Source organism: Denticeps clupeoides, chromosome 6, assembly GCF_900700375.1.
Source record: "Denticeps clupeoides chromosome 6, fDenClu1.1, whole genome shotgun sequence".
In the NCBI taxonomy this organism is placed as follows: domain Eukaryota; kingdom Metazoa; phylum Chordata; class Actinopteri; order Clupeiformes; family Denticipitidae; genus Denticeps; species Denticeps clupeoides.
Genome location: NC_041712.1, coordinates 12670359 through 12695592, shown reverse-complemented (window position 1 = coordinate 12695592; position 25234 = coordinate 12670359). Strand labels below are relative to the sequence as shown.

Genomic DNA, 25234 nt, shown 5'->3' with positions numbered 1-25234 from the left:
CGTTTCTCGATCGAGGTTGCTTTTCAGGACGATGTCCACGTACCTTTCTTTGTCCCTCCTGGAGTCCAGCACAAAATAGTCATTCTGGCCGAGAACATATTTTTGCACCGAATTTGCGCCGACGTCCAAATCCCGCGCGCGGGCGATTTGGAAGCGACTCCCGGTAGGCGCGATTTCGCTGACCTCCAGCCTGATGGAGTCTTTGGGGAAGGCAGGAGCATTGTCGTTGATGTCCTGCACCTCCAGCGCGATGTTGTGCAGCTCCAACGGGTTCTCCAAAACCAACTCGAAATGCAGGAGGCAAGGACCGCTGGAAGAACAGAACGATTCCCTGTCGATTCTCTCCGTGACGACGAGCTCCCCGGAATCCAGGTCTATAGCGCAGTAGCGCCTCTCGCCGTGGAAATCCACGCGGGCTCCGCGCGGCTTCAGGCGCAGAACATCCAGGCTCAGGTCCTTGCTCAGGCTTCCGATAACGTGTTTGACTCTGGCTTCCTCCACCACAGTGTACCGAATATCGGCGCTGGACATGTCAGCGACTGACACCCAAATCGCAGCGAAGCGCAACAGCAATTGCGCAATGTGGAACTGAGCGCTCGCCATTTTCAATAAGAACACGTTGGAGATCCAGCCCGGTCCTAAAGTAAAAAGACGACGCCTCCCTTCACACAAAGCTCGGGCAGAATTAGCTTCATTCAAATGAAATGGGTGTGTTCGTGACACACCAGCAGAGATGGTAAAGAGCGACACTGTGAGGCGAAAAAGAAAAATGCAGACTGCAAAAAAGAAGAACACGGACCACTGAACGCAATTTATTGATTATAAATTGTGTTTAAAAAAAAAAGTAAGCCGCCATAAAAACAATGAATTTTATCATGTCCCGTTCAGCACCACGGACAGGGCCACCAGAGTACAGAAAACCAATCATTGTATGCACAATACATTTCCGTCTATTAAATTATTTTATATATATATTAAACAAGTACGAAGGACAATGTTTTCAAATATTTTATGAATGTGCTTGCTCATATGGAAAATATGATAAAATTGGAACGATAAAAAAACATTACATGGCCCTGTGCAAATAATAATACTTAGAAGCTAATGTCTAGTCTGTTTAATATTGACAACAGATCCACGACACACTTTACAGATCTTATCCACTGTCCAGTTGTGGGAGACAATTAACATTTTATTTAGTTTTGTCTGTAGAACAGCAAAGTCAGTAAATACATATCGTATAGTATTCTTGCAGTTGATGAGCTTTATCTCTTCAATGCAAAAGAAGTCTTTGGCAATCCATGGAATTTCACCATTACAATAAATTTTAATAACAATGGGTTGATTTGCACAATATATAACTTTGTTGTTCAAACTTGATGCATTGAGGGCAGAGTTTGATTTTCCAATTAGCAGTTGGAACACAGCCTGTGATACAAAGAAGCAGTACAGATCTGAAGTGGCTCCACTATAACTTATAATAAACCTCTTAAATTAATTAAAAATAAAAGTAATATACCTGTTACATGTTTTAAATGCACTGAGACTCAGGGAACATTTATACATACTGTAACTTAATTTTGGAAGGAAATATTGAATGTAATTGGGGACATTTTGCTTGTTAACATTCCACTAGACCCTAAGCTAATATTGTTACACTCATATTTGAAAAATCATCATTTCCATACTATACAATATGTATTTACTGACTTTGCTGTTCTACAGACAAAACTAAATAAAATGTTAATTGTCTCCCACAACTGGACAGTGGATAAGATCTGTAAAGTGTGTCGTGGATCTGTTGTCAATATTAAACAGACTAGACATTAGCTTCTAAGTATTATTATTAAAAGCAACATATAAGTGTTCAGAACTCAACTAGACAAGTAACTAACAGGAACAATAACACTAGAGCAGCCTGGCTTTTTTTTTATGCTCAAGAGACAATAAATAACAAAATAAGACTTACCACATGGAACATGTTTTATTAATGACATTCCACAGCTTGTCCACAAAAAGTCTGGAAATAAAGTGCCAATATGTGTGGCAGGTGTGGGCCTGAGAAGCCTAGTGGGATGATATTTGTGATGTCTGCTGACACACTTTGTGGAAAATGGGTATTACAGTGCTGTAAATGGAGGGGAACAGAAGAAATGGAGGGATGACTGACACATTTAACTTTTTTAAGGTGGGAGGGAGATGGGTTACACACACGGCATGATGGGCAATTAGTTCCTCATCTTCAGTCCTTTCTTGTTCATTTATGAAAATCTTGGAGTCATTCTTCACATGAACAATGGGCTAAATAATAACCAGGAGAATACCATGTTGCCAGCATATGAACACAAACACACACACATGAAGTGTCATAAGCAAAATTTCTTAGTACACAGAAATGGAGGCACAAAGAGGAACGCATGAACATAGAAAGATCATAGACAATACCCATTCATTGTTAGCATTATGCTGGTGTAGCATGTCTGAATCACCAATCACACAGAAGGCTCTGTAGAAAGACCAATAAATGTAAAGTCATTATGTCACAATAATACCAATGATGTAAACCATACACAACAAGCTATACACATAATCTACGTACACTGAAAATCATTGGATTTACTTAATTGAAGAATGAAGAATAGTTCCACATGATTCATTTGATTTAAGCTGTCCTTATTCCTTTGCATGGTTTTAAACCATATATATTAAGTTAGGTCAGCTTAATTTTTTTAAGTAACAAAATATTTGATCAAACGTGATGAGGCATTGAATTATAATTAAAGGATTCTTTAATAATGAAAATGTTTTCGTTAAACTGAAACTGTGAAATTTAATTACTTTAAAAGGGACCACAGAACGAATGAAGGACAAGGAAGTAAAAAAGAGAATGTTTAATAACTTAACACGATGGCCACAAACATACAAAAAGGACACTAAATTACTCCAAAAGCAAATATGAGACATCAACTCCAATATAAACAGTCTTGATCAACTGGTCTTATACAGGGGGAAAATAACCTGCCAAAATGCTTCACCTGGATAGTGATCGATCCTAAACATAGATACTCTTGTGTATCTACACACAATGTGCAATATACTCCACAAGATATAATTTGGTTATTATTTAGTTTTTATTACAACACACGGCAAAACAGAACAAAACAACCATATGTTCTTAAATAGCAGCCCTACAATCCATTTATTCTGCTCAATTTATCCTTCATCCTGGAGGACCGGAAGTTCTTGCGCCCCATTCAGGCTAACTAGCACACATACCACGTGTCCTCATTACAAGGCACTTATATTTCCTCATAATAAAAACCATAACGAAACATTTAAAAGGTAATCAGTGGTACTGGATAAGACTGCCAAGACATATATTTAATTTGTGGTCAGTCAGACTAAGCTAATGACAGCAAATTACATAATAGTTGAAGATCACTGTTATCCCAATATTATTATAGATGTAGCACAACCCAAACGGAACGTGCTGCCAGTTGCCCTGTTTGTTTAGTTTATCCTCAGTAGGCGGGGACATGCAAATTATTCTTTAATATTCTGATCCAATGACACTTCCTGGCGTATGTTGCAATAACTTTATTTTCAGTAAGAAAAAAAGTGTATGAAGGCATTTGTAACCCTAAAACTCGCCAATTCCACTTTAAAACCTGTTCTTTTGTAAGTTATTGATTATGTTTACAGATATTAGCATTGTTAAAAAAATTAAATTTCTCATATTTTATCAGTACTATTAATTACAAAGGTTAGGAAAACAGAATGTGAATTTCCCACAAAAACAGCTTTACCAATACAGTGCTTGATATAATCCAGCGGGGCGCTAAAGACCGATACACAGCTAGGGCTGTCTTGGTGACCACCGTGTTGCATTATGGGACATGTAGTCCAAGACCCCGGAAGCGTCCGTTGTGATTTATATTACTTAAACTATTATTAGGGTATTACAGTTTGTAGTATTAATCTAAAATTTAACCGCAGGTGTACACTTTGGACGGAAGCCTGTATTTTAAAATCTCTCTGGAAAACAAACTGCCTAATTTGGCATTGAATTGTGCACAAATATGTTTATGTTCAAATATTTTTATTCTGCATTTTCTCTGGTCTAATCTTGATTTAATTAAACTTAAGTTTATTGCTATATCCTCTGATTCATTCACATTTGAATAGTCCACCAAAATACCTTGTATAGTTTAAAGTTTTTATGTGACAAATAAAATAAAGTAAAGTATACATTTCTAATGAATTTCCTGTCTTATACTACATGGATCTTCCGACACTCTTTTGTCTCTTTCACATAATATTCTCCTTTTGCAACAAACCTGAGTCAGTTGTTGGCATAACAATGGTCTTGGGAGTAGGGGGAGAAAGGCGAATATTTGAAGCTTATATCAAAGATAATTACCAGATCTTATTACCAGGTATAATCACAATTACCAGGTTTATTAACTTCATTTTAGACAACACACACATGAACTAATGTCAGTACTGGACATCTCTTTCAATCACTACACTCTTATTTGACAGACCAAATTAAAAGCAATAAATAAGGATATGCATCAATTTAGCCCTGCTTACTTGGATCAGTATCTTGATGAAAATTACCATATCAAGACTAATTGACTTTCAGTACATCATGTTCAAAATTAAGCATGGCATAGAAGTTATGCAGCTTGATGTACATTTGCATGCTTGTGCCAGTTTGTTAATCTGTGATGATGTTCTGGCATTTCAAGGAATGACGAAGAGGACAATTAAGTACAGGTACTCTGGCCACATACAGTCATACAGTCTTCTAATAGATAATGAATTATCACACCAAACTTACCATATCATTGCCTATCACTCCGTCTGTAAGGTTACGGTGTAGCCACCATATCACACAACAACAAGAATAGAGTAAGAATATTTGTAGAATGTGGGGGGCAGTGGTGGCCTAGCTGGTAAGGAAGTGGACTTGTAACCACCAAGGTGACAAAATTGTATCAGCATCTATGAGGCTACACAATAATTAATTGTACAGCATGACTACATTCAAATTAGTTTTTGTATTATTCTATTTTATATTATCTAAACAGAGTACAGTATCTACTGTATCTATTCTGTTGTAAATGTCTATATAAGCTGTGAATTTTAATCATTTTTGCATTTAAATATTACTTTGGCCATATGAATTTAAATAGTAAAATGAGTGGTAGTAGCTTAGTGGGTAACACACTTGCCTAATAACCAAAGGACTGCAAAGTCACAGGTTCAAACTCCTCTTAATACCATTTTGTCCCTGAGCAAGACACTTAACCATGTGTTGCTCCAGGCATATTGTCTGTTACTACTGATTTTCGCTCCAAATAAGGGCATCTGCTAAATGCCATAAATGTAAATTTAAAATGTTGCAAGGTAAACTAAACAGTAACCATAAACACAGTGTATGTTGTTTATGACAGAAACCACACTGTTTGCGTGATAATAAATCATGAATTACACTATGTCACACTGCAATTTTGCCTGATTGTATATTATATTGACTGAAAGAACCAAAGGTTTTCTTGTATTCTGTCTCCCTTTGCAATGATTCTGATTCTGATATGGCAGTGGTGGGCATAGCACATCAATTAAAAGCTTGGACTCATTTACCACAGGTATTTATGAAAAAAAAATTTATTTGTGAATTATAACAAACACATTAACGGTATCCATAAAATAATAAAAAAGAAACACTATATCACATTAAAATGAGCTGGTGTACAAAAAGGTTATGTCTGTGCTGTCAGCTTTGACAGCTTTGTGCCTTGTAGGCACCAGATGACCAATGAACATTCACTACACACAAGCAAAGTACTTTTTTTTTCTTTTTTTTTCAGTTTTAGGTTATTTCATTTTTGTATTTTTTAGGCTTTTTTGTTTGTTTTTGTTTTTAATTTTTCTTTCAAAGGAAGAAAGGGATAGATATCAGGTGTCTATATGAATTGATTTCACATTACAGTGTTTGATCATTATTTTGAAGCCTAACACGAAACAAAGGATAGACCTTAATTGTCAAATAAATCATTACATTTTCAAACCAAAATAATAAAAATAATAAAATCAAATAATAATAAAACAAGAATGAAAATAAAATCATGGTTCAGACCATAACACTAGAGCATTACATATATCTAGAAGGTTATTCAAAGTTAACGTTGAAGGGATAAAACCAACATGATCCCTGTATACAGTATGTTTGATTGTAATGCAAGTGTATGTGTGTCAGTGTCTTCGGTTTGGATAATATCGTTTAATGTTTACATACTTCACTGGAGACCATACACATCTCCACTGTTACTGAATGGCTGAAAATAAATGATGAAAAACATATCTATCTGTATATCTCTATATATAGTTTCTGTTTCATCTGTCTATAACATGCAAACAGCCACTTGGTGATGTGACAGCACTGAACCACACCTGGGAGAATTTAAAGGAGTGTGTGTGTGTGTGTGTGTGTGTGTGTGTGTGTGTGTGTGTGTGGTAAAGATTTGAGTCTAACAGCAGCACATACAGCTTTTCTGACAGGTCAATAAAAAGTCAGAGGGGGAAGAAAAGCAGATAATATTGTAGAGGACCCTGATAAGCATTTTAGCTGCATTCTCAGGATTTTTTTTGCCTAAACAGTACATAAATGCTAATTAAACATACTCACTCTCTACTCTAGGCTATTCAGTGAGGGAACACACACTGATGGAATCAGTATGATTTTTAGGTGTATCCCATACCTATGTTTAGTTTATTAAAGCACCTATTATTGGTCATGTAGATCTGTAAACCTATAGATCCCATTGACCTCTGTGGTTTTCCCCTGCAGTTTTTAGTTCACAGATGAGAATTCTCTGTAGCCGGTGCATAGCCTGCCCTTCACAGGGGTCTTCTAGCGCTTTGGCTGAATGTGGATGAGGGGCCAGAGTGGCTCATGTGCTTTTTTCCCCTGATGTTGTTGTATTTAAGGAACTCAAACGAGGCAAAGTAGGAGGCTTCAAAGGTGTTCCCATAACAGTACCAGAGCTCAGTCCAGATAGTCAGAAATTAGTGCGATGTTGTCACTATTGTAGACATGGAGGTTGTCCTTTCTTTTCCCCCCTCTTGACAGAGGATGTTGGAAAATGAAAAGGTAGTATTGTGTCCGGTGAAAGAGGTTCCATGAGAACCTCTGAGCAGATTTAGAGCAAACGAATTGTACAAGCACTGAAAAGGCAAAACAGCTGGTAAGGAGAGCAAGTATTAAACATTCAGAACACAAGCGAAGGGGGAGTCAGGCTTGAACTGAGGTGAAGCGACAAGCAACATTCCGGCCATATATTACAGACACACAGAAAAGAGGCCACTATGTCTGTCCTGTGGCTCACAGGGTCGATAAGAGCGTGTGCACATCAACCCTGACTTTACAAAACGTGTATGTGTACTTGTGTGTGACCATCAATGTGTGTGTGCATTTGTAATTTAACTGCATGTGTTGAATTATTTGTGTTGAGCGGGGTACCCTAGCAGTGCACACAAAGCAGAAATGTCCTCTAACGCAACATTCTTGTAGCATCCGTGGCACATGCCACCCTTCTCATTCATTCGCTTCAACCGCTCCAAATGTTTGAGAACCCTGTACACAGATGTACCAGTGCATACTGGGGCATAAGAACATAGCCAGACTGTACCCTTCTCAGTTTGTCATATTTACACACAAACCATATGTGCCTGGGTTAGCCTAGTTGTTATGTTAATAGCATATGATAATAATGATGCACAAAAACAGGCCTTTCAGGTCTGATTTCTGCTGTGTGGTCACTTGAGTCTCTCTGAACCCCGTTCTGATTTGCTCTCCCCCTCACTGTTTGGAGAATAAAGGAGTGGAGGGCGGAGTGAGACAGAGATGCCAGCAGAGGCAGGGCCTGGGTGGGATTTCCTGCTAAATTTGGAAAAGGAAATTGGATGTGGCGCTCAATGTCCTTTTAACATAGGCCCATTGTACTCCCCCTTTTGTTAAATCATTTTTAGACCTCTTAAGTCCTGTGTTGGTAACATGGGAGCAGAGCGTTTATGGACATCACCTTTTTTTTTTTACTGGCTTGTAAATATAGTGTTCAGGACGTCATATTTATAAGTGTATAAATAAACGGAAGCAGGTGAGCCTTGAAGAACTGTAAACTCTTAAAAGGGGTAATCCAGAAAGAGGGGGGGAGGGGATAGATAGAGTGTCATTTCTGGTTGGGGTTGAATACAGCTGTCCACCTGTAAGGGACCCAGTCCCAGGTGAAGTCCCCTCCCAACTATAAGTATTCTTATTGTAAATTTTTTGGCTGGTTGACTTTCTCTGTCTTTAAGAACATCATTGGTTGCTCTACTTTTAATGTCGCCCACCCCCAAATCTCCATCTATTCCTCCCCATCATCCTTCCCCTTTTCTTTCTTGTCCTTTTTCTCCTTCTTCTTCTTTTTCTTCTTCTTCTCCTCTTTCTTGCCGAAGGTTATGAAGTCGCCCTTGTCGTCACCAGTGCCTGGCTCTTGGCGAATGGAAATGATGGCAGGGGAACCGGGGATAATGAAGGCTTCGGGGGGAATCTCCCCGGGCTTCAGGGCCTGAGGGGGGCCGTAGCCGGGTGCTGGCCCGTAACGGAAGTGCCAGCTGTTGCTGTTGATTCCGGCGCCAACTGGGGGGGGACAGCTCACCCCCTTCCCCATCTGCGAGACAGTTAGAGAGAGAGGAAGGAAAAAGAGCATGAATACAAACAACTGCATACACATACAACTGATTTCTGAATCCTACAGACTGAAATGGCAGCCATCTGGGAAGGCAGATGTAGCGCTGAGGGGACAGGTGCCTTAGGCCCCCGCAGTCACATCAGAGACGCCCTGCCATCACTGTCTAATCAGACACAGAGGATGTTGGGAACCCAAGAGGCCACAACAAGGTCCTTCGTAATCTCTTGCAGGGTTACATGGCCGGGAACTGGCGGGAAGATAACCTGAAGTGTAAAAACCTAAACCCTGCCACAACTGTGGAGGAGGCCATTTTTGGGGAGCTGGTGAGAGGGAGGGAGGGAGTAAAAGACAAAGAAAATGAAAGAAATGTGTGTATTTGAGCAAGTTAGATAAATAAAGAGAGAGAAAGACAGAATGAGTGCTCTGTGTGTGCAGTCAGAGAGTGAACAAGGGAATAACTGAGCTCTGCATGGGCATGTGTGTGTATCGGTCTGTGTGTGTGAGAGAGAAAGTGAGAGAGCAATAGACAGATAGAGTGAGTTTTTTTCTTTTTTATGAACAGCCATGGCTCTTAGCTCCCACCAGTTTTTCTCTGCTTTGACCTAATTCCCTCCTGTGTTTTATTTAGCTCTGGCTTCCCAGCTCTGGCTCTGACAGGATATTCTGTTAATTTAGATTTCATGTCTTTTTATTCTGGGCTGGGCAGCAGCATCTTTATCCTCTCAAAAGTATATTTTCTCCACTGCACTAGTAAAAAAAATTTAATGTAACAGTTTTCTAAATAAAGCATTGTCTTCATTTGAAGTCACTAAAAGCACAGCGTGTCCTTGTTCTGACCTACAGGGACTATGTGACCTAACGGGCAAAAAAAAAATTCTGCCTTTTGGGACATTGTTTTCTGGAAAGATTATGCAAATTAATCTGAGTTCCAAAGTATGATGCACATGCTGACTCTTAGGGATGGTGTATCTTTTGGTTTGAGAATCCTCCAATCAGATCTTTACAGTGGTGGACAAGATAAAAATTTAATCCATTATAAATAATAGTTCTCTGTAAGTAAAAGTACAAAAGTATTTGCCTTCAAATGTACTTAAGTACCAAAAGTAAAAAATTATTAGTATTATTAGTTATGTAAGAGAACGCTTGCTTTGGGCACAACAATCTTTTAACTAAATGTCTTTTATTTGTCTGACATTTATTAAAATGATCATAAGCACACAACATTGATGGTGAATAGATGAAATATAGTGACTATTGAAAGTGTTTGAGAACAGTTTAGTTACATGCCAAGTCAGATTAACTATAATAGGAATTAGTTCATGTATACACTCAGAAGAAAGATGCATTGGTGACATCAGGGGGCAATGGTTGCAGGCTGTTAAATGTGAATCTGCTGCACTAAACATGAGAGGAGGGTTACAAAATGCTTGATCTATAGTTGTGTTTTCTTGAAACCCATTTTGTTGCTCTGCCCATTTTTATGTTGATCACGTTTTAATAGTCTCTACTAACAGCAAATATATTTCCTAACTAGAAATATAATTACATTAGATGTCATTATAAACAATAACCATACTTACAATGCATTGTTAATATGCCTGTAATGTAGGGATGATAATGTCAGTGTTGTTTCGATTGTCTGCAATGTTACACACTGCTGTGAGCTCTTTGCAATCAGCCACATTTAAAAAGTACTTCGTTTGGAAACTAAATCCAAGTTTCATTTTAAAAGCTGTAGATTACCACCAACATTCAGCAAACAAAAACTTCAGCAACAGATTCAGGGTGGAGCTGCACAGATTTAGGGTAAAAGTTATGTCCATACGTAATAACTCATAAGAAAAAGGAATGACAGATTTTGCATAATGTAGTGCAGAATAATGTAAGATATTTGAGTTAAATGAAAAAGTGTCTCTAGGGGAAAATATTTTAGTAGTTTAAAAGTTTAGACGTTTAGAAACCTGAGGGGAAAAAAGCGATCTACATTTATTTGAAATAATTTTAATCACATAAGAGATGTGATTAAAGAGACTTGTAATCTGATATTTCCTTGATGTTTCATTATAAACTCTGGGGCAGTGGTGGCCTTGCGGGTAAGGAAGTGGGTTGCAGCTTCAAATCCCGAACCCCAAAGATGCCATTGAGGTACCATTGAGCACCACACACTGCTGAAGTGTACCAGATGTGTTCATCTGTATACCAGATTGACTAGGTTAAAAACCAATCTCCTTAAACAAATGCTGATACTCTATCTACATATAGTGAAGTGAAGTGAAAGTGAAGTGATCGTCATTGTGAACGCTGCACAGCACATGGTGCACACAACAAAATATGTCAACTGCTTTTAACCCATCACCCTTAGAGAGCAGGCAACCTTCTGATTACAGGGCCGCTTCCTTAACCGCCACCACTGCCCTGATATATGATTTAATAAATGTGGTAAGTGGTCATAGATGTGGTCCTCCTTGTGATGTCCACTGAGGTAAAGTGGTGGATGGAAAGTGTTGGAAATAATAGGGTACTTGGTAGGGGTGTGTATTGGCAAGGATCTCACGATCCAATATGTAACACAACACATGGGTCACAATAAAATTATACAATGATATTTTGTGATACTGTACATATTGCGATATTCTGGCATCACAGATATTCGTACAAAAGCCCATTTTCAAAACGGCACTCAGAATACATGTTATGAATTTCAAAGTAATGTTGGCAAGTGTAGTTGAATATAACAATAGTGCATGCTGTAAGGGCAGCTTAACTTCAGCAATTTCAGTATAAAAAAACCTGCAAACAAGAATATGCCTGTGCCATAAACCCCTCAAACCAGGTTAACAGATCCCCACTGGAAAAAAAATAAAATAAAATGTAATAAAGATTAATGAAACAGTAGATAAACTACCAATGACGCTTAGCTTACGTTTGTTCATTCCTTTATACATTCTTGACAAAAGGGTACTACAAAAATCAAACATAATATTAATGTGAATGCAAGAGCACAGGATGTCAAAGTCTGGAAACAATGGAGCTATAATGAAGCAAGGTTAAAGTTGCTTTCTGAAGAGGCATTGGAGGATGCTTTAGTATTTATGTTTCTCTGTCTTGCTATATTTCTACTTACTTGATCCCAATACATACTAATTTCAGATTTGATGTTCTTGGCACATGGTTGCCAAACTTAAGCAAGATGAAAGTACTAGCCTCCAGATGTGGACGCTTCTCTTAGAGAGGTTCAAGCTCCATTTCTGTGGCCAGTGTCCTAATTCTAACTCCTTTCCTTCTACAAACCAGTGATGGCCTACAAGTGTTCAGTAATGGAAGCTGAGACCTCCTTTCAGTTTTGCCTTCAGCTATGATACATTTGGGATTGCTTTGTTATGACTGATTATTGGCAATAATAATGAAATCATTATTAGAAATAATAATGATGAAGAGGCATAGGTTAAATATTTGTCATCCTCTTTAGGTCTTTGTTGATTAAAACATAATAATGTTTATGCTGACATTATTATTATTATTACTATTAATAACAGAACAACAATAATAATAAAATAATAATATTGTTTTTTTATGTGATCACTTCTATTCTTCCATTTTTGGTTGAATTGTTGCCATGGAAACAACCTCCTCCAGTTCTGCTCACATACTCTCTTCTAAAGGAGGATGGTGCCACTGCAGCAGTCTCTCTCTCTCTCTCTCTCTCGAAGTTAAATGGTGTTGCTTAGCAACAAGTCACACAGTGTTCCCTAGCAACAGCACCACCAGAGGGGTCTGCCAATCCTGAATTTCTTTCTGTCTCTGTCTCCATCCCCCACATCCCTCTGACTGCCTTTTCCCACATACATCCTCTCTTCATCTCTCTGCATTCCCTCAAACCACTGCATCCATGAGGAAAAGTAATTCTGCCCTTTTTTTGCCATTTGCCTCTTTTTGTAATCAAGCATCATCTTATATATTCCTCTTGAAGAAGAACCTGACCATGGGTAAAGGCTACACAAAGTCATTCACTGGTTTACATGCACTCCCACTCAAGACAGACCAATCTCCACAACATGTGTTATTCTAACTGGTTTAATGCATGGGAATACCTACAACTTATTCCTACTTCATGCCATTTAAAATTTTATTTCATTTTAATCGTGTAACAAGGCTGGATGTTCAGTGCTCATATTCCCTTTCTCAGTACCATGATAAATAAAGTTATTAATAAAATGTTATGCTCAAGTCTTTTCTGTGTAAGTAATGGAATATATTTACACAAGTCTATTCAACATTTACTCAAGTGCCAAATAGACTGATTCCATCTGCTCAAAAAACCTTTGCAGCCAAGTATGAGAAAAATCAATCGATTCTTCCTGGTATCCTTTGTCAATGTCCATGTCCATCAAACCCTGAATTGCTTTTTTGCTTTGCTTTTGCTAATGAATCCCTGTCTCAGGCATCACTCAGTCTGATTGTCAATGTTTATTCCTAATTCTACAACAAATAAATCAAAAGCTAATTCATAAATTATATGATGATTTAGGCAAACGTCTCATACAAAACCCAAAGTACCAGTTATGCTAACAAACCAAAGACTTTCATTCCAGTAAGGCAATTAAAAACCTGTAATTAAATAAGCAGGCTTGTTAAACAGAATGAGTATGGTTCACACCATGACACTGACCTTGATCAGAGCATGTCAGATGAATTAGTGACCTTGGTGATGGCTCAAAAATAACACACTCAAACAACACTAACTGCACTGAAATAATCTATAACAGAACAGCCCATGTAGGAATTCAAAATTCTAGTAGAGCTAACTGTTCACACTAGGTCTTCACAAAAACAACCATCAAATTTCCCACTTTGAGTGTCACTGTAGATCTCATCTTATGGGCGTGTGAGCGTCTGGGAGCTGGACCAGCGGAAAAGAGGCTCCCCTGCACTTCTCAACTCACTTACTCAGTTCTCTCCCACCCTGCCAGGACATTCATGCACAAACACTGAATCTCTCAACTCTGCTTGGACAAGTACAACAGATTGAGCTGGATTCATGCAGTCAGCACATTTGCTTACATTGTTCTCACCTAGATTAGAAAAAGGCTGCAGTTAATGTTTCAGAGGAATCATAAATAAAGCATAAATAAAGCACATAAATTATTGAGCAAATCATAGTAGGAGAATGAAATCTCTGAAGTAGGTGATAAGTAGTAAGATAATGAAACCAGAGAGTCCAGACATTTAATAATAATTAAAATAAACCACACTAATCACAACTACAAAACTATTGAACATTTTCTATTTAACATTTTTAGACACCCATTTAGAACCAATTTTAGACACCCATTCCTCTTACGTTGTTCCATATAGTTACTGAATGATTAAGAGGAGCTGTCTTTGGTGCTGAATCCACAACCTTAGTGAGTTGAGCTGAATGCAAATGTGCAAGATTGTGATTAACAGCGGACAGACGTTCTTCATGTATCATTTGTAAACACTGAAATAATTCTAATGGAAAAAAAGGTTGAAATAGACTTTCTTTATTTCAGTACCTGTGTCATTTGTGAAGTATTACAGATCCTACAGTTGCATTCATTTACAGGAAACAAATCAACGTTTGCAGAAACACTCATCACACCTATTGTGTGAGGCGTAAAACATAACATTTATAAATAATACATACAATTACAAGACATTTATAAACTTACATCCTGTTGCCCTTTTTCTTTACTTTTATTTATATTGTTACCGTTTTTGGCTTGTACTGTACCTGCTGCACTGGAAACTGTAGGCCAGTTCTGCACCAGCATGCCCTGGGCTCCTTGCATTACAGAAGACTCCTCCATATGGACTGAGCTGGAATAGACACAACACAATGTCAGCACCTAAAAGGCCATCAGCTCTTTGTATTATTGTGTAATTCATTCAAAAACCCTTTTGAAAAACAATGTTTTCATAAAAGATCCCTTTGAGATAATGAAAACAATTTTACCAATTCAGTTATTATAATGCTTAAAAAGCAATCATTAGAGTTTACTTTTTTTTAACAGGTTATGGTATTGCATAACATGCAGCTGCAGAGAACAAATATTCCTGGTTTATACTGACATGCTTGCATGTGGCATAGCCTGAAATGCGCACAATCAGAGTTGCCCACAGCCTTTCTTCTGCTTATACCTTTGTTCTTTCAAGATAAAAATGGCCATTAAAAACTGTCCTATTTTTGTAAACTTTAAAGTCTTTAAAGTGAATCAGTCATGTCTGCACTGCAGTCTGCTCTGCACATCTTCCCAACTTGTTCTATTCAGCTTAAGAGACACTCATTGTAACAGTGTGTGCATGTGTGTAAGTGTGAGTAACACACATGATCTGCTGTCTCTCCAAATTCTGAGCTGCTTGTCTGGTCTACGTGAGCTGATGTGTCCCTGGTGTCAATGAGGTGACATGTTGAGTCCCCATGAGTTACAATGGTCTATTTTTACATCACTCTAACTTGTATTAGAAGCAGGCTTGACAGATAAAACACATAATGGATTTGTAATTAGATGAGGGGAGATGACAAGACATGATGTAGAGACAAAGAAACAGAAGTAATAATTTAAAAAAGGCTAATTTTGTGAAGCAATTGTGTGAGTTAATGCTGCCTTTTTAATTGTCACATTTTTTTGCAGTTTTTTGAGGCAAGATATTTCCTCTGTGATGCATAATTTTCCTCTAAAACCAGAAGCCAATGACTATTTTATACAGTGAAAGAGAGAGAGACCTGGTGTGTGTCACCATAGCAACTGCTGATCAGACAACCTACGACACCCACACAGACACGCAAACATACGCTACATGCATGCAGCCCACAATCCTGTCTCTCTTCCCCCCTGCTTGTGTTTGTATGTAGTCTGTCTATACATTCATTATAAATGTACAGCAAGCTCTGAAGAACAGAGCTGCTGGAACCTCTGCAATGCAGCAAAGGGTGTGTCCACCCTACTGAAAAATCCAGATCCAAATCTCACCCCCCTCTCCTTCACTGTGTGTGCCTGGTGTAAGAGGGTCACATAGATGCATCACTTTTATTTTCCTAATGCCAAACAATAGCCTGCTGCATAGTGTAAACCAGAATGAGGCTAAAAACAGAAACCTCGAAACAACCCCATTCTGGAGCGTGACCCACACTCCAGAATATACCAAGACTATAAACTGGGATTGTAAAGCAGCACTATTCTGCTGTGATCAATAATACTGCATTTGATGCTGCAGTTTTGTCACTGGTAGATGATTTGTGCTACTGATTGGCTGGTGTGTTGTTATCTGATTCCTGCAAAAAGTGATGGATTGCGTTGTCTGGCCATGTTGATACCATGCTGTCCAAAATTCTAAACTAGCTCAGCAACATCCATTAAATAATATTGAAAATATTAACATATACTCTATTGTCTTTAATACTGATATATTTTGATATATTAGTAATATACAGATAATCAGTAATTTTTATTAAGGCCTGGATTTGACCCCAAAGGCAAATGGTGAATACCTGTGTGTGTGTGTGTGTGTGTGTGTGTGTGTGTGTGTGTGTGTGTGTGTGTGTGTGTGTGTGTGTGTGTGTATGTGTGTGTGTGTGTGTGTGTGTGTGTGTGTGTGTGTGTGTGTGTGTGAGTATGCTTCAGATACAAACTGCATTAGGAGGTGGTCATCTTTACCCCAGCCACAAGGAGGGTCAAGGAAGGCACTGATGAATAATTCATGACTCTGTCTGTGCTTCTCTGACATAATACATAATCTGATTTTCAGTTGGATGACCTCACACACACTGAATAGCACAGACCTGCAGTGTCCAGCAGTCTTACTAACCAATCTGAGCCACAACTTGGAGAACGGTATAAATACATTTTGCCTGTTTTGTACAACAGAGAGAACAATGTGATGTCTAATTAATTTGAGTTTATCTTAAATCTTAAGAAGCTTAAAACATGACCCTCACAAAGATAAAGAAAGATTTAATCTACAGAAAGGTATGATTAAATTCTGTGTAATATAAATGAAGCACTGCAAGTGCCCTTTTGTCATGTGCACCAATCTGGCAAAACGTTGTCAAGAGATGGATATATCAGACAGCATTTGTGGTTGGTGTGGGACGTATAAAGATGGGAGAAACTTGGAATGAATTATGATGCAGGGGTGTTACAGGTTCTCTAAAATCATGTCTACTATGCTGCAGTTAGTATGTAATAAATGGTCCAAGGAAGGATAACTAGTGAGCTGACTGCAGGGTCATGGTCACTGCTGCATGAGTGCAACAAACACATGCCCATTTTCCCCCTTTTTCCCCTGTCCATCGCTGAAAAGTCCTACAAGGGGCATGTGAGAATCAAACCTTGATCGTGGAGCATGTGGTCCTGGTAAATTCATTTTTTCATAGGACCCACATTTTTGAGCAGCGCAGCTGGAAATTGGAACACCTATACCTTGTTTTCAGTGGCCTCTGTCCAAAGGATATTGCACCCTTCCACAGAACAAAAATGGTTCAAGAATGGTTGGAGAAACACAACAGTGAATAATTTAAGGTGTTGACTTTGTCTCCAAATCCAAACAAGTGCTGTGCTGAACTATGAGGCTGGGCCAGCACAATACTAGACTAGAAGTTTTAATGTTATGGCTGAATATTTCATGTTTGCACATGTACAAATGTGCTTTTTGTGTGACTGGCCATGTTTGTGTGAGGCTGTAGGTCAGTGTGTGTGTGTGTATGCATGTATTTGACTTCAGCTGTGAAAACAGCAAGTCAGTTCATCAGCTCCCTTGTCCTTCACTCTGTGTGTGAAGGTCTCTGTATCTGGGGGGTTGGGGTGGGGGGTGTTGTCTCAGAATGCTGATGACAGGGACACTGTGCTAAGAGGTGGCCATTCTCCTACGCTATCACTGCACAATTCGTTCTTTTTGTCTCTGTTTAGATCTAAACTATTCAAATGAGCTCAATAATACATTTCACAATTAACAAAAATACAACATATAATAAAAAACTGAAATTATAAGAGCTAGAAAATGCTTGAAAATGGAAATAGCGACATGGTATGACAGACATGAAGCCAGGTGTTTGGGGAGCTGCTGTGGAATCATGTGGGCGGCTGCTGTCTGAGCTCCAGATTTCCTCTCCTTTTCTCTCCTCTCCTCTGCAGCCATTTTGTCTTTGCTATGTGTGCCAGCTGTCTCTCCATGCCCTCTCTAGCATATGTATCTGTGCAGACATACCTCACCACTCTTCAGTATTAAAATATGCTAATGGAGGAACATGCATGGCATCCCTCTTAATCCCAATTTACTTATTCCACTAATACAATGCAGTTAGCAAATAGTAAATAGTAGCTGTCTCTGGTGCTGACTTCTGACATGTTAAGGGTTAATAAAAGGTGGGGCATTGGCTGAATTTGGAAAATAGCTGTTCAATGTCCCAACTAAACCTGGCACATCAAATCATTTGCCCGCCACATATGTGAATCCAGTGGAAGAGGATTTGGGGGTTTATGAAACCGTGGTGTAGTGGGGGATTAGTACTCTTATTTTAGGGGATCAAAAGTCAAGGCTGGGGAAAATTTTAAAGTGCTTACCTCTGCACTCCCGCTCTCAGAGATGCCGAATATCGCCAGTCAGCATTTGGTGCCTTGGGCTGTAGGGAAAGAGAGAAGGCGCGAGGGAAGAGAAAGAAAAAGGGAGAGAGAGGGCTGGGTTATGTTTCTGTGCACAGAAAGGGCCGATAGAGTCCCATTAATAAATCATGAGTCCCTTTTTGTGTCCTGCATTGTGATTTGAACTGCAGATGAGACCCAGAGATTGACACGGACACAGATGGGAGGACGTTAAGACATATTTAATGGACAGCTTATTAGAGAACATAATTGTTGCTTTTCAGCTAGTTCATTCCTTTAGTTTTGCGCTGATGTGTGAATAAATTAATTTCATGTGCATTTGTGCAATGTAGGAGTAAATATGTTGGAGAAAGGTCTGTGCACGAGGAGCTCGTGTGCTAAATGACAAGCTGCAGGCTGCCCCGCCACATCATTCTTAGAGCAGATGGGTTTCTGGATCATCAAATTAGCTAGAGTCCTCACCAAGGCAACCACACCCATCCCTGCCTCAGAGCTCCTTCAGCTAGTAAAGAGGCTAACATCTGATCAGTCATGAATGGTTAAAGACAGTGGGCCATGACATAATATCATGTTACATACATGTCACCTTAAGGGACCAGCATTTCTAATGTGACACTTTTGGCCCCTCTTGGTTTTTAACACAGATTGGATGAACTGACCTCTGCACCAGCGACAATAAAACAGGCCTTTCCTCACAATTCTACTAATGCAAAAAAAAAGCCTTTAAGAGCCAAAAGCAGGGCAGGGACTTTCACTCCATTAACCATATAAACTGTTCCCTTTTGCATGACCCCCATCACAGCTCCTACAGTCACTTATTTAAATGTGGCAGTTGTGAGCTCCACTCGCATATTTAAAAACCTTGCACCCATTTTTGTACATGCGCTAAGGATGAGAGTAAGTTGGGTAATAGGCATGAATGTAAGGCACTATATAGTGACCTAGATAAATTAGGTAAACACCGTTCTTTAATCAGACAAACTCGGGGGGCTTATCTACACATAGAGAGACTGCCTCCTTCAAACAGAATCTAATTGGCAAGGCCAGGAAATGGGGGTCTGTGGGTTAATTTCCTACACTAAACGCTTATCGCAGTGCAGGCATTTTCTGTTCTTATTGTTGTGGCATCACAAAGTGACCACTGGTAGGGGTTTAAAAGAGGCCTCAGGGTGCATGCAAAACATGCACTCTCTTGGATGCTAACTAACCCTTTATTCACCCAGCACTAATTCATATTTTATAGACAGACCAGAAATCAAAGAAATTAACCCCTGAGCAAGAGGCAGATCAGTTAGGGTCAGGCAAATGCTTCCTATAAACTGAAAAGTCAGCATAGCAACTAGGCCTTGGCAATTGTAATAAAACAATCAACACACTAGAGTGAACATGAATTCATGCCAGTTGCACAAGGGTGAAACAGGAAGTACAGGACCAATGGTCTACTTATTATTATTTGTTTCTAGCAACTTATTATTATTATAAAGTATATCTTTATACAGGTCTGTATGCCATTTTGTCAGGACAAATTTGTCTTGTTTTCCCAAATGCAAACACAAAAGCAACAAACAAAGTGAGAGTTTCCAACTGAACTGGGCACTCAAAATTCAAACCAAAAAATTATTCAATAAGCAAATGCATCCAGAAAAATCCTACTGGGTGTTGCTGGACTGAAATTGTTGTATGGCGTAAGAACATGAATGAAAGAAGTGAAAAATAAACTGAGACATAAACACACAGACACATAAAATTCAGAGCCTAGAACCCAAAGCAGGGTCCTCCCTACAAGACTAGGAGAACAATTCCTGGCAGTGGGATGGTGGAGAAGAGCTGTCAAATGCCCAGATTTGACGACAGCCTCAAACAGGAATAGCAAATCCCTGAATCATCAGGATCGCAGCCTGGACTCCAGAATGTCTCCCTGTTTGACACTAATGTGGAATGAGTGCTGAGCTGCAGTGTGGGAGCATCTAAATCAGCTAGAACAAGGTCTCGTACTTTCTCACACACACTGCTGCACCTTTCATCTTTAAACATTGTCATAATGCATCAATAATGAGTCCATTAATGACACTTACCCTCCACAACAGCCTTTTAATGGGCTGTTTACACACTGTTGTGGACAATCATTGCATTCTGGCAGAGTGAAACGTCATTCGTGTCTTACCAAAAGTAAGGATGATTTTAAATGTTATGAAGGAATTAATAAATATGCTTTTATGTAAATATGCATACTCAAACCATTATGAAACCAATACGTGAGAGTGGGCCAAAGAGTGGCGTACATCTTTTATCTTCCCAATAAGCAACTCTGAGAAAACCCCACACTTCTCTGTGTTATGCCCAGATTTTTTGGCGGTTGGTTGGGAGCATGAAGGTGAAGGGACACACCTGGAGTGCAGCATCAGGCATGCTGAGCCGTCGCACGAAACCGCTCCCGCTCGTGAAGAAACGTTCGGACCCCCAAGTGCCACTAATGGGCCGACCCGTGTTGTAGAACATGAAGGTGTCGCTGCCGGATGTGGCCGTCAAGCAGGTCTTGTAGCAGTATGTTTTAGTCAGTGAGCCGTTCCCGCGCACCTCAATGTAGTGTGGCTCCACCTTGAGGTCACGACGGAGCACCACGTTGTTGTTGGGCTGGGCCCCGCCGCCACCGGCTCCACCGCCCCCACCTGATCCACTGTCCAGAGGCGTTTTCTGTGACACACAGCACGGGGAGCAGGAGCCTGGCTGGGTGCAGTATGCATGGCAGCGGACGATGGCCAGAACCACTACAGTTACAAGGAAGACAAATGTGGTTGCGCTCAAAGCCACGATTAGGTAGAGAGTGACGTTGGAGAAGAGCAAGGGGTTGTTAGGGCGGATGATCCTCTTGGGGTCAGGCGTGACTTTGGGTGGCACCTCCATCACAGCTACATTAATGGTGGCAGTAGAAGAGAGTGCTGGAAGGCCGTGGTCACGGACGACCACTGTCAGGGCAAAGGAAGTGGAGTTGTCCTCCAAAACACGGCGCGTGGTTCTTACTTCACCTGTGTGCTCATGCACCTTAAACAGGTCCAGGTCAGTGGCCTGATCCAGAACATAGACCAGCCACGCATTCTCTCCAGCATCCGCGTCGTACGCCGTGACCTTCGCCACGATCGTGCCCGGCTCTGCATTCTTCAGGACAGTCTCTGTGGTTCGAGTGCCATTGGCTGGTGGGTAAATGATGTCTGGAGTGTGGTCATTTTGGTCCATTATGTAGATGTAAACAGTAGCAACCCTGCTCAGAGGTGGGATGCCCATATCCTGAGCTTTGACCTGGAAGTGAAACTCTCGCAAGGACTCATAGTCGAAGGAGCGCAAGGCGTAGGCTATGCCTGTGTCAGGCTTGATGGACACATAAGAGGTCACAGGGATACCGTGGTTGTTGTCATTGAGCACGGTGTAGGTAATACGGGCATTCTCGTTGACGTCTGCGTCCTGGGCCCTCACGGTGCAAAGTGAGGCTCCAGGGGCATTGTTCTCCATCACGTACACAGTGTAGGACGTCTGCTCAAAGTGTGGTGGATTGTCATTGACATCGGCAACATCCACCTGGATGGTCTTCTGGGAAGAGAGGGGTGGTGTGCCCCCATCTGTGGCACTGAGGGTCACGTTGTATGCTGCTGTGGTTTCGCGGTCCAAAAAAGCTGAGGTCACCAAGGTATAGTAGTTTCTAAAGGATTTGATCTTAAAAGGCAGGCCAGGTTGAATCTCCAGACTCACCTGCTTATTCAGGCCTGAGTCTCGGTCAGTCACACTCACCAGGGCCACAACTGTGTCGGCCCGTGCGTCCTCGCGCACTGGGCTGGACAGTGATGAGAGGACTATCTCGGGGACATTATCGTTAACATCCACCACCTCCACCACCACTTTGCAGTGAGCAGCCACAGCAGCAGGGCCTTTGTCCATGGCCTGGATGTACATCTCGTATGAGGTGGTGTCCTCATAATCAACGTTGTTCTTAACCCTGATCTCGCCGGTGTTGGTGTCCATGTTGAACATCTGCCTGACCCTCTCGGGAGTGTAACTGCTGAACGAGTAGAAGACCTCCCCGTTCGTGCCTTCATCCATGTCGGTGGCGTTCAGTTTGATCACCAGCGTGTCCTTCGGCGAGTTTTCCAGCAGCTTCACCTTGTAGACTGAGCTGTCAAACACAGGGACGTTGTCGTTGGAATCGAGGACGCGCACGTTGATTTTGGCGGTGCCCGTCAGTGCAGGCGAGCCGCCGTCCGAAGCCGTCAGGATCAGCTCGTGGTACGGCGTCAGCTCGCGATCCAGAGGCTTTTTCAGCACCAGCTCGACGTGCTTGCTGTTCACGGAGGGCTTGTTCGAGTCCAGCGCGAAATGCTCGTTGGGGCTGAGGCGGTAAAGGCGGACCGCGTTGGAGCCCACGTCCGGGTCCTGCGCGTGCTCGATGGGGAAACGAGAGCCCGGCAACGCCGACTCCGTGATCTCCAACTGGTACTCGTCTCTGGGGAACTGCGGCGCATTGTCATTCTTGTCCACCACCTCCACCTCGACGTTGTGCAGCTCGGACGGGTTCTCGACGAGAACCTCGAGGTTCAGGAGGCAGGCGCTGCTCAGGTCGCACAGCGCCTCCCGGTCGATCCGTTCGTTGACGAACAGCTTCCCGTTCTTTGGATTGACGTCGAGGTACCGCTTGGCGCTGTTGGAGGTTACCTTAATCTTTCGGGCGGAGAGCTGCCGGATGTCCAGCCCCAAATCCTGAACGAGGTCCCCTACGACCGCCCCGCTTTCCAGCTCCTCGTTAACGGAATAGCGCAGTTGTCCAGAAGCAAGGCCACAACATACTGATAAGAAAAGTACCAAAAACCAAGCAGGCACGTTGTTCTCGACGCGTTTCCATTTCCCCGCAGCAGCAGCCATGGCGAGCGCATCGGTTCCGCAGACGCGTCGGAGAATCAGCTGTCCGCCCTTCGAAACCGCCCGCAGTCTACGTGCGACGCGGGCAAAAGCTCCGGTGCGCGATCGGTGTGCACGGACGCTCCTCGGCTGCATCCATCTTTCCTTTGTCCGTGCGGTCTGTTCTTCTTTTTTTTTTTTTCCTCCCTCTCTCTCTCTCTCTCTCTCTCTCTCTCTCTCTAGCACTGACGGGTGTGTTTCCCTGCCGCTGGTGCTGCGTATCGCGCACCCTTCTCTCCCCTCTCTCTCTCGCTCTCTCTCTCTCTCTAGCACCCCTCCCATTCCATTTCTCCCCATCTTTCTTCTTTCTTTTTTTTTTTTTTTTTTCTTCCACCCTCAGCCCGGTGCGACGCCGTCGGTCCAGAACGACGGGGGAGGGGCTGCGCTCTCAAACAGACCGAGCATCCAGTTCATCATCACCTCGAGACAGAGGAGCGACCGAGGGAGGGAGCTGGTTTAATCGTGCCACTGTCGCTGCTGCTTGTGCGCAAAACCATGCTCGAGCCGTCCATCCGTCCATCCACCCATCCACCCATCCGTCCATCTCTCTATATAGATCCTCTAATCGCAAAATAGTTATGGCACAATTTATGAATTAAAACACCACCCAGTTTGGCATAGTATAAAGATAACAGTAAAAGGTACTCAGAACCGAGAGGAGAAAAAGACACCTTACATGACTTTGTACCCATGCATTTTTAGAAAGCTTCACTTGAGCGGGTTATAATCAGGTTTTGCTGATGTGAATGATATTATGAAAACTGCAACAAAATTGGATGAATGGTAGAGACAAAGCTTGCTCAATCATAAGACAGTCTAATCATGTCTCAAGTCCACACCAATGTTTGCTGCGTCTTTATTCCTGTTTTTTTCCCCACAAACATTTTCTAAACATAAGCTCATATCACTTAAAAGCAATATATCTATAGATATATAAATACCTATTTAAATATGTATATATGATATATATGACATAAATACCTATTTATGTCACACCATTCGAAATCCCTCTGAATTTGAATTTATAATTATTTGACTGATATCATTTAGATATTTCGAAATTAAACATTTTTTCAAATTTAGTATCCAGACAGCGCTGAATTTTAGTATTCCTGTTGGCCGATGAACCTCGTCAGCAAGTCAAGACACAACCAGGCTGATGACCAAGCTCAAGGATATGAGGACCCCACCCCCCCCACCAAAGTGTCAGGCTGAATAACTCGGCCCAAAGACGCCAGCCATCTTCCCCACAGAAACGGCGTCTGTTCCCTCAATTTTTTCAGCTCCACAAATCTCCATGCGAGCATCATCAGTCTCGTCGTCAGGCTCGTGTCGGCGGCATGACTCCAGACATATCGGGTCACTGGGGCATGCATGCCTGGGGCACACTCTCTGCACAGCCTTCGTCATAAACCATCATCATCTGTCACCGTGAAACTGATGACATAAACTAAAGTCTCCTCTCACACTTTGCTAGGGCTTGATCAGTAAACCTGTTGTAAATATTCCACTTACCATAGTAATAATAAAACTTATAATATATAATAATTTTAATTATTGTTTATACATTAATTCTAAACCAGGGCAAATCAATATATTACATTAAAATGTTTTCTCTTGTTTTTCTCTTTCATCAAAAACACACAAAAAATAACACGTTTTTGTCTATTTTGTCCTCATGGAGAAAAATGTAGATATTGTGGGCTTGATGTCATGGTTTTCTAGATTACAAGAAAATGAAGAAAAACTGTGGAACATGCTGATATCAGGTCATATGATACAGGTGTAGAACATGCACAGCAAGTGCATTTTGTGCAGGATTGATTTCAGAATTTTCACAAAGATCAACAGAGTTCGCAGCTGGTTCATACTGGTATGTCTCTATTGACAAAATGACAAGAAAATAAACAAATAATATCAAAATAA

General features: G+C 41.0%; 2 protein-coding genes across 2 annotated transcripts in view; both read right to left on the bottom strand.

The window, feature by feature from the left end:
- The window catches only part of LOC114791987 (protocadherin beta-16-like), a 258171-nt gene that overhangs the window by 184192 nt on the left and 48745 nt on the right, over positions 1-25234 (bottom strand). The gene's annotated exons all lie outside the window — the stretch shown is intronic.
- On the bottom strand, positions 5656-24529 carry LOC114791986 (protocadherin alpha-C2-like). The gene is given in 5 exon segments (XM_028982623.1): positions 5656-8696; positions 8698-8720; positions 14497-14582; positions 18326-18384; positions 20753-24529. Coding segments are annotated over 5 exon segments (3303 nt in total). The 5' UTR covers positions 23606-24529; the 3' UTR covers positions 5656-8414.